Below are 13,744 nucleotides of genomic sequence, written 5' to 3'. Positions count from 1 at the left end.
AGGCTGTAAACCCCGAGACCCACACTACAAAAGGTAAGACATTTCTAACAGCCTTTGCGCCGTGCGCAGCAGAACCTTGACCTCAAGATGGCGTCTCGTAGTCATAAGATTTAATCAGCTCCAATCAAAAATGGCAGGGTGGGTCGTAATTTACAGCTCGAGCCTTTCTAGTCCCCACGAGGCGCTCCTTCTCTATGGTTATGCGCCGCTGCGTGGTGATTCAGAGCCAAAAGAGAGGACTATCTATACGCGTTCTTCTCTATGATCCGCCTCTTCACTCTCCCCGGCCGCAGTGCACGCCGGGCAAGAGGAAGACCTCCAGAAGCTCCCCGCGCAGCGCGGCTGTGTTTGCGGCCTGTGCGAGTAGGCGCTTCGGAACCAGACTCCCGGCGAGCGGCGCGCAGAGACCTCGAACCGGTGGAGCCCGCTGGTAACCTGGAGCCCGGAACACCGCGAAGACCGCACCGTTTCCTCAGCGGCGGGTGAGTTCACGCCTCTGGACGCGTGTGGGAACCGGGAAACCGGGTACCTCGGTTGCGGGAGGAGGGGAAGCCGGGGAGGCTGCGAAAGGGCCGGGGTGGGATTTGGGGGGTAAAGGGGGGGTTGGGGTGGGGGAGGGGACGGGCACGAGGCTTGGGTTTCTTCACTTCTCTAAGGCCTGGAAAACCAGTGGGCCCATCTGGAGCCCGTGGAGGCCGGACCTACTGCCAGAGCTTTCCTCCTTGCATTGTCGCCCACGTTTCCTTTTCCCCTCCACGGTCCGCCCCAGAGTGAATCGCCTTGGCCCATTCGGGGCTCCACGTTTGCCACAAAATGATCCGTCGGCCCCTTCGGAGCCCTTCTCTGAGGCCCCTTTCTAACCCGAGCTTGCGGAGCCCTCCTGTAGATTTTCCGGGCCTAGGACACTCTTGCCCCAGGCTCTGCTTACGAGCCCTCGAGCACCCACCCTTTTTAGCGAGGTGCCGGGTCACCAACGGATTCCTTTCCTCTCCTCTTCCGTCATCCAGAGCCCGCCACCGAGTGGATTCCCTCACTCCCCCAACCCGAATTCCCCTAATGCCCACCTTTTTTAGCAGCCCCCCGGCTCTCTCGAGATTGTCATGAGGATGGTGGTCCTGCCCCCTTCCTCCTCCAGCTTTAATATAGTGAACTATATTCCCCATTCATTCTAGGCTGTGACCAAGTGCCACATTAAAAGGTGTTCCTTGTTTCTTACTCTTCTGTGGTCTTCCGTACTTTTTAAATACGTTTTTCGAAGTAGATCTCGGAATATGAAGATTATTTTGGAAGTTATGTAATGTGGATTTGTTTGGCCATGGAAGAGCCATTTTGGTACCGGGCAGAGTGGAGCCGACCGACAGGAGGGTAGAGATTGGACTAATCTAGTCGCGGACTGCTGTAGTATGAAGTATCCTGAATTAGGTAGTTGGCAGTAGACAATTTTTTTGTTGTTTCGGGGACTCTGATTTTTAGAGGATATCCAAAAACCTTCAGAGGCCTTGAAAGGCATCCAGTTGGTCATTGCTTCCTCATGATTCAAACAGATAGTATGCAGTTCTAATTAACTTAACTTTTCTTAAAGTCTTGGTTTTCTTCATCTGTAAATTGAGGATTAGCGTAGCATCCGCTTCATCGGTTATTGTGTTTGGGGACTGAGAAAAACATACCCCAAATCCTTAGAGCAATGGCTAAGTAACATAGTGTTCAGTCCAAGTTAACTGATACTGTTATTTAAGAGCCTAAGCGGGGACTCTTAACATTTCTTCTGCTGTATTCTGAATAAGTTTTTATAAATAAAATCAAAGTTAACCCTTAATGAGAAGTTTCTTCTTGGTATGTTGTTACTGGAGAGAGGCATTGTGATACAGTGAAAACAGCCTTTGGATGGGTAATTTCAGGATAGTGGGGACTTTGGAGTCCCCGGCCACTTACTGTTTTCCGTTGGGCAGGGTAGCATCTTCATCTGTAAATGAATAATGTATCTGTGCCAAGTAATTTGGGAGATTCCGTGGGATAACATATGTCGAAGGCTTTTGTAAACAAATAAATTGAAATGTTAGGTAATATTTTCATTAAATAATTGCTCTTTTTGGGGCACCTGGGTGGCTCAGTCAGTTGTGTCCCAACTCTTTTTTTATTTTTTTTAAAGATTTATTTATTTATGAGAGAGAGAAACTCTCAAGCAGACTCCTTGGGGAGACTTCTGCTGAGCAGGGAACCCGCCTCGGGCCGAGTCTCAAGACCTGAGATCAGGACCTGAGCCAAATCAAAAGCCAGATGCTTATCCGACTGAGCCACTCAGGTTCCCTGAGCCATCCAGTTCTTGATCTCAGCTCAGGTCTTGATCACAGGGTTGTGAGTTCAACTTGTTTTCCACCCTTGGTGGAGCCTACTTTAAAAAAAATCATCTCCTCGGGGTTACCAGATTTCCATTTGGGATTCCCAGAGTAGTTTTCCCCTTATTTATTTATTTAGGTATGGTTCCAAACTACTTCTAGGAAGAAAGTGTTTTTATTTTTCCAATGTTAAAAAAGAGGCACTTTATATTAATAATAGTTTGAGTTAAGTGTTTTTATTTTATGGTTTAGTATCTTTTTATTCCACTGTGGTAAGGCTTTTAAATATATATGTGTGTGTATATATATATATATATTTTAAAGATTTTATTTATTTGTTTGACAGACAGATCACAAGTAGGCAGAGAGGCAGGCAGAAAGAGAGGAAGGGAAGTAGGTTCCCTGCTGAGCAGAGAGCCGGATGTGGAGCGTGATCCCAGGATCCTGGGATCATGACCTGAGCGGAAGGCAGAGGCTTTAACCCACTGAGCCACCCAGGTGCCCCTTAAATATGTTTTTAAAATAGGATGAGTTCATTCTAACATTGGTAACAATTTCAGACCGATTACAAGTTTAGAATTTTCAAGTAACTTTTTGGATCACAGATTAGCTATATAGTTCTCTCATTTACGTATGGTTTAAAGAAAAATTATATTGACTATTTTGTAGCTTTGGAAGCAAAAGTAGTCATTGAGTCATTTAGTATCTTACAAAAACATTCTGTGTATTTTAATTTTGATAGTCTTTTCTGACAACTACCACTGCCATTCCTAAAAGTTTCGATTGAGTCCCCCTTAACGTTTTTGAATAGCTTTTTTCTGACCCTTTTTTTGAGTTTTAAAACTCCAGAAAAGAACAGTATTTTCACCACCAGAATTGTTGATACTACTTTTTAAAACCTAGTATGATTTCAGACTTCAAAAAAGTTTCAAGAACAGTAGAAAGAATTCTCAAATACCTTTTACCCAGATTCCCCAAATGATAACATTTCACAGATTTGCTTTATCCTCTCCTTTTTCTTCATAGTTTTCTTCTGAAGTGTTTTACCAGTAAGCTGCAGATGAGGTGTCCCTTAGTCCTTAAACACTTCAGGTATATTTCCTAGAATAAAGACATTTTCATTTTTAACAACAGTAGAGTGAACAAAATTAGGAAATTAATACTGATTCAATATTGTCTGATCTACAAGTCTTAATTGGATTTAGCCTGAAATTGCCCTGAGTTGGTATTGCTTTTCTTTTCTTTTTTTTAAATGATTTTATTTATTTGTTTGACAGAGATCACACGTAGGCTGGAGAGGCAGGCAGAGAGGTGGGGTGGGGAAGCAGGCTCCCTGCTGAGCAGGGAGCTGATGCCAGGACCCTGAGATCATGACCTGAGCTGAAGGCAGAGGCTTAATCCACTGAGCCACCCAGGTGCGCCCCCCCCCCCCCTTTTTAAAGCAACTTTATTAAGGTGTAGTTAACACACAAAATACACTCTTTGTAACATGTAATTTGATGATTTTTTTTGGTAAATGTTTCGAGTTGTGCATCTGTTACCCCAAAAAGGATTCCTCTCTTCCTTGTTGCATGCCACTCCTTGTTCCCACCTCAGCTCCAGTCTATCACTAATTTTTCTCTGTAGGTAGTATTGCTTTTTAATCATTGAAATTGGTAAAACAGCTAAGTGCAAATCTCAGAAAAAGATCAGTTCCCTTTTTGGAGACTTGACTCATTTTCATATCTCTGAAAAGTTTTCCTGCAGAAGAAATTTTTTGTTGATCAAGCATTTTCCATTCTTGAGACATGGAACACTTTTTCTTAGGAATACTTCCTGAAGACTTGACTTCTGTAGAAATTCAGTTTGAGAAATGATGTTTTGAAGGGTTTGTTTTGCTTAGGCTGGGGCAGGTATGTGAGGCCATTGTACCCTGCAGGCTGTAAACAAGTGTACAATGCATTCTATAGTCATGATCATTTATATTCAGTGTAGAGCCACTGAGCTGGCTGGCTGTGTAACTATATAATATCCTAAATTTGCTCTTTCAGAGCTAATAAAACCAATACATAGAACCTGACATAAAATTGGAGATAGATATTTGTTGAGTGAGTGAATGAGTTGCATACTCATTTACTAAGGAGAATCTGTTGGTTCATTTACCTCTTACCATTTGAAATTTGGCACAGTGTTGTGATGGGGTTAGCCACTGTATCTATTCCTGGTGAAATAATTTGTTTTCTGTTGGGATAAATTTGCAATGGAGGAATGGTTGTAAGCAGTAAGCAGTGTAGGAAAAAAAGAGTGATTTTAAAAGTGTAAAGAAGAAAAAAAAAGAAGAAATGCAGAATGCATGCATATTTTGAGTGATAAAGATAAATCTTATTTGCAAGGTTTTTTTTTTTAAGTTTTTTTAGATGGAGGAGACTAGATTTATTGAGATAAAATTTGCATGCAATATAATGAACCCATTTTAACCATTGTAATTTCAGTTAATTTTGACAAATGCATAATAAACCTGTATGACCACTGCCACGCTAGAGATAAGGAGCACTTGCATCATAGGTGCTTGTTTTTGTTACTTTGGGCCAAAAGGTTTCATGCCTACTGGGTAAAAATGCTTTGAGCGTTCTAAAAGTGAAATCAACTCCAAAGTGAAAAAATACAAGTATTTTTAAAGTTATTTAAGTCATTTCAGTGCTAATAGAATAACCTTTGCATTTCTTTTCTTAAACCTCACACATGACCCCTCCGCAGCAGTTGGCTACCTTCAAAGTACTGCATCCAGGATCTAACACTTTAGCCACTTCCACCTATTTCAGGCCACCCTCTCTGGACTGTGTTACTGGCAGTGGTCTCCTGCTTCTACCCTTGTTTTCCAGTCTTAACACAGTGGCCAGTGACACTGTTAAACTGAGTCAGGTCAGAAGTCTTTCAGATGTTTTCCATCTCATTCATAGTAAAAATCAAAACCTTTACAGTGGCCTACAAAGTACTGTAGTCTCTGAATCCCCTCCCCCAAGTAATCCTTGGTTGGCATTTATCTTTGACGTTCCTCAGAAGTACTCTGTTCCAGCTCTTGGCCTTGCTTTCCTCCCATAAACACTCCATGCCCACCTCAGGCTCTTTGTATTTGCTGTTCACTTTGCTTCTGCCTAGGCCCCTTTGGAGTCTTTTTTGTTCAATTTGCCTACTGTCTTGGTGAGGCCTGACCACCATATTGTAGTAGTTCCTAGTCTTTTCCCTACTTTATTCTGCAAAGTACTTACCAACTTTGAATCTCTGTATAATTTGTAGTGAGAGTATTATCGTTTATCAACCGTAGATAAAAACTGATAAACTTTGCTTTTGGTTATAAAAGTTTATTCTCATTTTCACATGTGAAAACAGAAGTTCATTTTGTAAAAAGTATTGATACTCTCATTTTAGGATGCTTAAAATGAACATTAATATTTATCAGTGATCACCAGAATTGTAGTTTTCTGGCTACTGGAGGGACCATTATCTTACTAAGAATACCTTCACTTTTTGAAGCTCGCCTGTGAATAAGCAAGTTGTGAATGGTGCTAAATGAAAGGGCCATAGAACACAAAAATTAGAAGTGAGTGGAATGGATACATTGGCATAAACTAAGACATAATCTGGTTAATTTGTACAGAATGAATTATACATTTAAAAGTCATGAAATAGAATTTAAACACCAAGAGTATATGTCTTAAAAAATAATACTTACAGCTAATATTTGACAATAAATGATTCTGGAGATGAATTCATGCTCCAATCTTTGTAAACATTTTGAGGCTAGGCACTGGGTCATTGCTAGCATAGTATTGGCACATGGGAGCTTCTTAATAAATCGGTTTACTGATTCATTCATTCATTTATTTATTCAACAGGTATTAATATCAACTGCCCTCCTAAGAAAGTGCTGAGATAGAGTATTATAATGATAATAGAAGAGTTTCTGTAAGTAGGACAGTAGCCCTCTGTTAAAAGGAGATACACTCCTGCCCCTTTTATATAGAATATTTGTTTTTGTTTTTGGGCAAAAAGTTTTATAAAAAGATTATTTAAAAATTCAACACTTCTACAGTCATTAATTATTTGCATTTTTCCTTTTTAATTTATGCATTTTTCCTTTTTAATTTATGCTGATACTTAATATTTTAAAGTATTTGCAATAGCTTATTTTCTAAGTGTATGAAATCCTAGGAATTTATTTTATTTGTAAAGCTTTCTTTGTATTTTAAGTGTACTGTGTTTTCTGAAATTGAAGTTTAGATTTTACAGACTATTGTATTATCCTAACTAATTAAGTCAAAAGAACACTGAGGAAGAACAGCTCTGAGTCTGAAGGACATGCTTTTCTAAGACCATTTTAAAGAAATGTCTAATAAACAGGTAAAAAGATACTCAATCTCCGTAGTGATTAAGGAAATGTTCATCGACGTGAGCATTTTTTTTTTTTTTTTAACCTGTTAGGTTGTTATAATTTAAACACTGATTGATTCTGGCAATGGTGGGGATCTGAGCAAAGGGCATTCCCATACATTGGTGGTGGGGATACAGATTTGTACACTAGCTTTGGAGGACGACTTGGAGGTAAAGTGTAGATACATGTAGTACTAATCTGTACAATAGAATTTCTTGCACAGTGCATAGATTTATATGTCCAAGAATGTTTAGCATTATAAGAGGCAAAATGTTGAATCAACCATCCATACTGAATAAATAATTATCGTATGCCTGTATTATAGTAATTTACTGCATTATAAAGATTGGAATAGAAGTTAATGAACTGATACGAAGAGATGTTAATGATAATTGAGGGAGAAATGCACCTAACAATATAGTATGATTATATTGTTTGCAGAAAAACACAAATAATTATATATTAGTTTGTGTATAGAAAGGTATTTAGAAGAATACAACGATATATACCAAACTGTTGGGATTAGGGGGCGAGGAAGTGGAAGACATGCACTTTTTATCTTCTCTCTTCTGAAGGGTGAGTAAATCAATGTATGAAACACAAAAAATAGTAGAGACAGATGTTCTTTAAAAGCTTCAAACAACTCTAGACTCCTTCAGTTACAAAGAGTATGGGGGGAGTTTTTCCTAGTGTCTGACAGATATATCTCCTGTTGATCAAATCACTGCTATTTAGTGCCATCACTGGTATGAGATCACTTATTTTGGCTCCTTTTTAAAGTTGGTGCATGGAATCTTCCCAGGACATCCTAATGTAGTTTTTTTTTTACTTTTTCTAATAGTTTTGGACACTCAGGTATGTTGATGAAACTATAAAATTTGGTGGTAAGGGAGTCTTAAAATATTTGTTTAAAGGACAAAATTAAATTTATTTTGAGTAGTAATATCACAAACCAAATAAAACAGTTCACTGTATTCGTGTATTAAAAAAAATTAGCTTCTAAAAAAGAAAGTTAGCTTCTGATTCTTGAATTCCATTCATTCATTGAATATCATTCAAGAATGGTTAAGAGGTTTGCTTTTAAGTTTACCACAAACTAGGACATTTTTCTTACTGTCACAATTTGTATGTTCTCTCTATATCTGAGTGGTTAGTACAGATTAGTATGTGACCTTCTTTCAGGAGGTTTCTTCTCTCTCAGGTTTATAGTTCACTGAGACATTCATTTGTCCTTGAGGAACTGGCCAACACTGAATCAACAGATACTGTGTAACTTTGTACATTTAATTTTCAAGGTGCTGATGTATGTAACAAAAATGAATGCCTCAGAACATTTAAAGCAAAAAACTGTTAGATAATTTTCCTGGATTCTGAGTTTGGTTTAAAAAAAAAAAAAATCATTGATGTTTGGTATTTAGTTTTTGGATATTAACTGAACCTCAAAATTTTTTTCTTCCTTTATATGTATTCCCATATGATTGTAGGAGTCTATCCTGAATTTAGATCGTGTACATTTTGGGAACTTATTTTAGAAAAGATCTAAGTTTTAAAAAATTCTCAATGGACAGACAGAGAAAAGAGGGTCTTTGCCAACTCCTCTGGGTAAGAAAACTTTAGAATTTTGCAGATACTCTAAAAATGAAGGCCAACAAACCAGGCATATCAAATTGCAAAGTTTTCAAATAAAATGATTTGTCATGATTTTTTTCTTTAGACCGCTGCAGTAAGAATGTCTTTCCCCCCTCATTTGAATCGCCCTCCTATGGGAATCCCAGCGCTTCCACCAGGGATCCCACCCCCACAGTTTCCTGGTTTTCCTCCACCTGTACCTCCAGGTAAGTTTGTGGATACTGTTATTTTTAACTGTACTTTTGTCATTATACTGGTAACTTTAGGAAAATGGTATGTACGTGACTGTGTTTTAGAGTAAAGATGTTGGCACACTTCTGTAAATGTGATACCTTATTTTCCTGTGACAGTACTTTTCATATCTGGCTGAGTATCAAATTCATCTGTGAAGATTTTTCAAAAAGACCTTTATTTAAAAAGGAAATGCGTATTCCAATAAATACATACTAATTTGTATGATTCAGTAGTTAAAAAGGTATACATACAGTGAAAGATTTTGCTCATATTTCCACATAACCATTGTTACTATTCCCTTACAAAGGAGGGAAACAAAACCTTTCAGATAGTTTTTAATGTACATTACAAGCTGCTGTAAGTATGTGTGTGTGTGTTTTTTGTCTCCCTCATAAAGAAAGATGGAGAGCATGCACGAATGTGAGCAGGTGAGCCGGGAGGGAGGGGCAGAGGGAGAGAGAATCCTAAGTAGGTTCCACACCCAGTGCAGAATCTCACACAGCGCTTGATTATATGACCCTCAGATCACAACCTGAGCTGAAATTAAGAGTTGGATGCTTAACTTACTGAGCCACCCAGGCTGCCCCTAAGTACACTTTCATCCACTGTTTTACTTTTTTTCTTTCCAAGATTTTATTTATTTAGGGGCGCCTGGGTGGCTCAGTAGGTTAAAACCTCTACCTTCGGCTCAGGTCATGATCCCAGGGTCCTGGGATCGAGCCCCACATCTGCCTATCTGCTCAGCAGGGAGCCTGCTTCCCTTCCTCTCTCTCTGCTTGCCTCTCTGCCTACTTGTGATCTCTGTCAAATAAATAAAGAAAATATTAAAAAAAAAAAAAGTTTATTTATTTGACGATACAGCGAGAAAGGGGGAGTGGGGAGGGAGAAGCAGACGTCCGGCAGAGTAGGGAGCCCAATGTGAGGCTCAAGTCCGGGACTCTGGGATCATGACCTGAGCTGAAGGCAGATGCTTAAGGACTGTGCTACCCAGGAACCCCCAATTTTCTTTTAATGCAGATGTATAGCAGCATCTATCTATGTGTATATATCTATCCATTTATTTATCTATCTATACACACACGTTACACACACACACTATTTGCTTCTTGCTTTTTTTTTTTTTTTTTTTTTTAAGATTTTATTTAATTTATGTGGGAGAGAGATCATGAGCAGTGGGGAGGGGTAGAGAGAGAAGCAGACTTCCCACTGAGCAGGGAGCTCGATGTGGGGCTCAATCCCAGGACCCTGGGATCATGACCAGAGCTGAAGCTAGACACTTAACTGACTGAGCCACCCAGGTGCCCTGCCTCTTGCTTTTTTATGCTTGACAATACATCTTGGAGAGTTTTCCAAATTACCATATAAAAAATTCCTCTCTCCCGAACTCTCAGGAAAAAAAAAATTTAGGTTCCACTCCCATTCACAGATTCAGATCCTCAGATATTGGAGCCCAGGAATTTTTTTTTTTTTTTAAGATTTTATTTAATTTAGGTGGGAGAGAGAGAGAGATCATGAGCGTTGGGGAGGGGTAGAGAGAGAAGCAGACTCCCTGCTGAGCAAGGAGCCCATCCCAGGACGCTGGGATCATGACCTGAACCAAAGGCATTAGCTTAACCGACTGAGCCACCCAGGCATCCCAGGAATTTTTATTTTTAGAAGTTAACAGTTTTTAACAGGGGATTCCTAAAGATCTATTTAAGCATAGCTCAGAGGACCCACATTTGAGAACCATTATCTTAAGGTACATAATTAACATTGCTTGGCTTAGGAGAACAAGGGTTTTTCCTTAGGTTTATGGGTGGTAGTTAGATATTTTTATATTTTAGTGGGACTGAAAACATTTGATACAAAATCAATTTCCCTTCCAAAAGACCACATTTAAGAGCTGTTCTTAATTTGTATGTTAAGCTCCTCCCCCATGTAGAACCTGTGTAATTCAGGCTGAAATCAGTTAATGCTCCTGTAAATCATCCAGAAATACTTTGGGGAAAGCTGTACATCAGAGATTTATTTTTAACCTTTGGATGATCTATTTGAAATTACAGTGTTTTTCTAAAGAGCTTGATTCTTGAGAAATCAACAGTACTTTGAAGTTGACTCTTAAGATGGATTATTAATTCATAACACATATATTCTAGAGGCTCAGCTTTGGGGCCCTCCTACTCCTAGGTCAAGTGTATGGCAGTGTTGGAGTAGGTGCGAAAAGCCACAAGATAAACATGGCAGTGTTTCTGGAGTATTATTTAACACTTCAGGAATTCGGGGGTAAATCATACTTTTAAAAGTTGGAACAAATACTTACGCATATATATGGAATAGAATGCAATATTTGTACAAATTTTTAAGACATTTATGCTTGTAGCAACTCGTTGTATATCTTTGGTAATTATGGATGTGTATTTGTTTCCACCTGCTACCAGGAGTATAGGTTGAAATATGTATTTAAATTTAAATAAAATAAAAGATAAAATTTTAAATTAAAACCAGTTTCGTATTTCATGGACCAGTTGCTGAATTTTAGTCGTAATTTAGCTTTACTGTAATGTACTATATAAAGGAATTTCTGGTGAATAGGGTGATTGAGAGAATAATGTTAACAAGAAACTGAATAAAGCTGTCAACCATCTAACAGATTAGTAACATAGGAACAATAGTGTCCAGAGCCATTTTCATTTAGGCAACAATTTTGGGGCGGTTCATATACCCTGATTTTGTTCATAGATTTTTAGTCTCGTAAGAAGATCTATGGGCCCTTAGCTGGTAACCATGATACTTTTTTTTTTTTTTTTTAAACAGAACCCTTATGTTATGGTTTCATAGGGAAGAATAGTTTACTTTTTATTTCTTTGTGAAGAAATTTAAGGGATTGGGAATGAACTTAATCACTTATTCAGAATCAGGAAAGGTGACCGTGAAAAAGCAGTGCCTTAAGTTCCTTCCTGATTGGTTGGTTTTATAGAAAAGATTTTGAAGGCTTTTGAATTTGTGTTTTTATAAGATTTTCTTTATTTGACAGACAGAGATCACAAATAGGCAGGCAGGCAGGCAGAGAGAGAGGAAGGGAAGCAGAGAGCCCGATGCGGGGCAGGATCCCTGGACCCTGAGCCTGAGATCATGACCTGAGTGGAAGGCAGAGGCTTTAACCCACTGAGCCACCCAGGCGCCCAAGTTAATTAAAGTTTTATTGGAAAATAAATGGATAATGTTAAATGTTTAAGAATTTATTATCAGTCTTAGCTGGAGAATTCTCTTAAATTGATGTTAAATTTGAACTGAAGAGAAATTTCAGAACTTCTTGAGATATACTTTTAAGAAAGCATTTTAAAATTTATATTAGAAAAGTTAGGCAAATCTTTCACTGATTTTTGCCCTTATTGCGTTCTTCTTAGTGCTCAGATGGCAAGATGATTTTGTTAGTTATATACACAAGAACACTCAATACAGTGGACCCTGGTTGGTAAACAGTGTAGTTGAAAACAAAAATGTAGATATTACTAACCCATTGACCCCTCTATTTTTGTTTTATTTTAAATATTTATTTCTTTGTCGGAGAGAGAGCAGAAGCAGGTAGAGTGGCAGGCAGAAGCAGAGAGAAGCAGGCTCCTCGATGAGCAAGGATCCCGATGTGGGGCTGGATTCCAGGACCACGACCTGAGCTGAAGGCAGCCATTTACCGATTGAGTCACCCAGGTGTCCCCCATTGACACCTCTTAAAACCCTCAGTGCATCCAACAGATGATTGTCTTACAGATTTTCTTTGACACTGAGATTACTGGTCATATTTTTTGCATTTAAAAAAATTTTTTTTGAATTTAAAAATTTTTTTTTATTAAAGATTTTATTTATTTATCATGGTGGGGGGAGAGCGAGCACAGGCAGACAGAATGGCAGGCAGAGGCAGAGGGAGAGGCAGGCTCCCCGCCAAGCAAGGAGCCCGACGTGGGACTCAATCCCAGGACGCTAGGATCATGACCCGAGCCGAAGGCAGCTGCTTAACCAACTGAGCCACCCAGGCGTCCCAAATTTTAAAATTTTTTAAAAAAGATTTTATTTATTTGAGAGCGAGAGCATGAGAGGGAAGAGTGTCAGAGGGAGAAGCAGATCCCATGCTGAGCAGGGACCCTGATGAGGGACTTGATCCCAGGAGTCCAGGATCATAACTTGAGCTGAAGGCAATTGCTTAACCAGCTGAGTCACCCAGGCACCCTGATTTTTGTTTTTATTAAAGAAACAGCAATAACAAGATTCTTTTAAGGTTTCTAGATTAATTTCTCATTGGATACTTTTTTTTTTAACTTTTTTTTTTTTTAAAGATTTTATTTATTTATCAGAGAGAGAGAGAGGGGGAGAGAGCAAACACAGGCAGACAGAATGGCAGGCAGAGGCAGAGGGAGAAGCAGGCTCCCTGCTGAGCAAGGAGCCCGATGTGGGACTCGATCCCAGGACGCTGGGATCATGACCTGAGCCGAAGGCAGCTGCTTAACCAACCGAGCCACCCAGGCGTCCCTTTTTTTAACTTTTAAAGGATTCATTAATACAGTGTTTTCTCATTAGTGAATCTGTATTTGCATAAATTACTGGTTTTCAGGATGTACTGAATCAGATGAACAGGAATCAGTATCTGTCCAGATTTTTAAACTCCTGAGACAGAAGTATGCTGTAGTGGTAGTCTTCTTGCTTTTAGAATAGTTTTTTGTTGTGTAAGTTTACATAGACCAGCCTGTACCACATTGCTTTTGAAAATAGGGCATTCATCAATAATCTAATTTTCATTAGTCATATGTTTCTACTTAAATTAACTGTGAGTGAGGATACCTATTTATGTACCATGTAATATAGAATATAGTCATATTTACTTATATTCATAAGATTTAATGTGCTTTTTTCTTAGGGACCCCAATGATTCCTGTACCAATGAGCATTATGGCTCCTGCTCCAACTGTAAGTATAATTATAAGGAAGAAGGAGATACCGTAGCGCTACTACATTTATTTATTTATTTATTTATTCAAAGATTTTATTTATTTATTTATTATAAAGATTTTATTTATTTACTTGACAGAGAGAAATCACAAGTAGATGGGGAGGCAGGCAGAGAGAGAGAGAGGGAAGCAGGCTCCCTGGTGAGCAGAGA

General features: G+C 38.9%; 1 protein-coding gene across 1 annotated transcript in view; it reads left to right on the top strand.

Annotated features, from left to right (window-relative positions):
• Nucleotides 1-292: 292 nt before the first annotated feature.
• The window catches only part of RBM25 (RNA binding motif protein 25), a 57,189-nt gene continuing 43,737 nt past the window's right edge, over nt 293-13,744 (top strand). Inside the window, exons 1-3 of the mRNA XM_059182901.1 lie at nt 293-482; nt 8,462-8,582; nt 13,502-13,551. Of these exons, the coding sequence (XP_059038884.1) occupies nt 8,477-8,582; nt 13,502-13,551 (156 nt within the window). The 5' untranslated portion in view covers nt 293-482; nt 8,462-8,476. The remainder of the gene's footprint in view (nt 483-8,461; nt 8,583-13,501; nt 13,552-13,744) is intronic.

This window comes from Mustela lutreola, chromosome 7 (assembly GCF_030435805.1).
Source record: "Mustela lutreola isolate mMusLut2 chromosome 7, mMusLut2.pri, whole genome shotgun sequence".
In the NCBI taxonomy this organism is placed as follows: domain Eukaryota; kingdom Metazoa; phylum Chordata; class Mammalia; order Carnivora; family Mustelidae; genus Mustela; species Mustela lutreola.
Note: the sequence above shows the minus strand (reverse complement) of the source record. Positions and strands in the feature narration are given on the sequence as shown.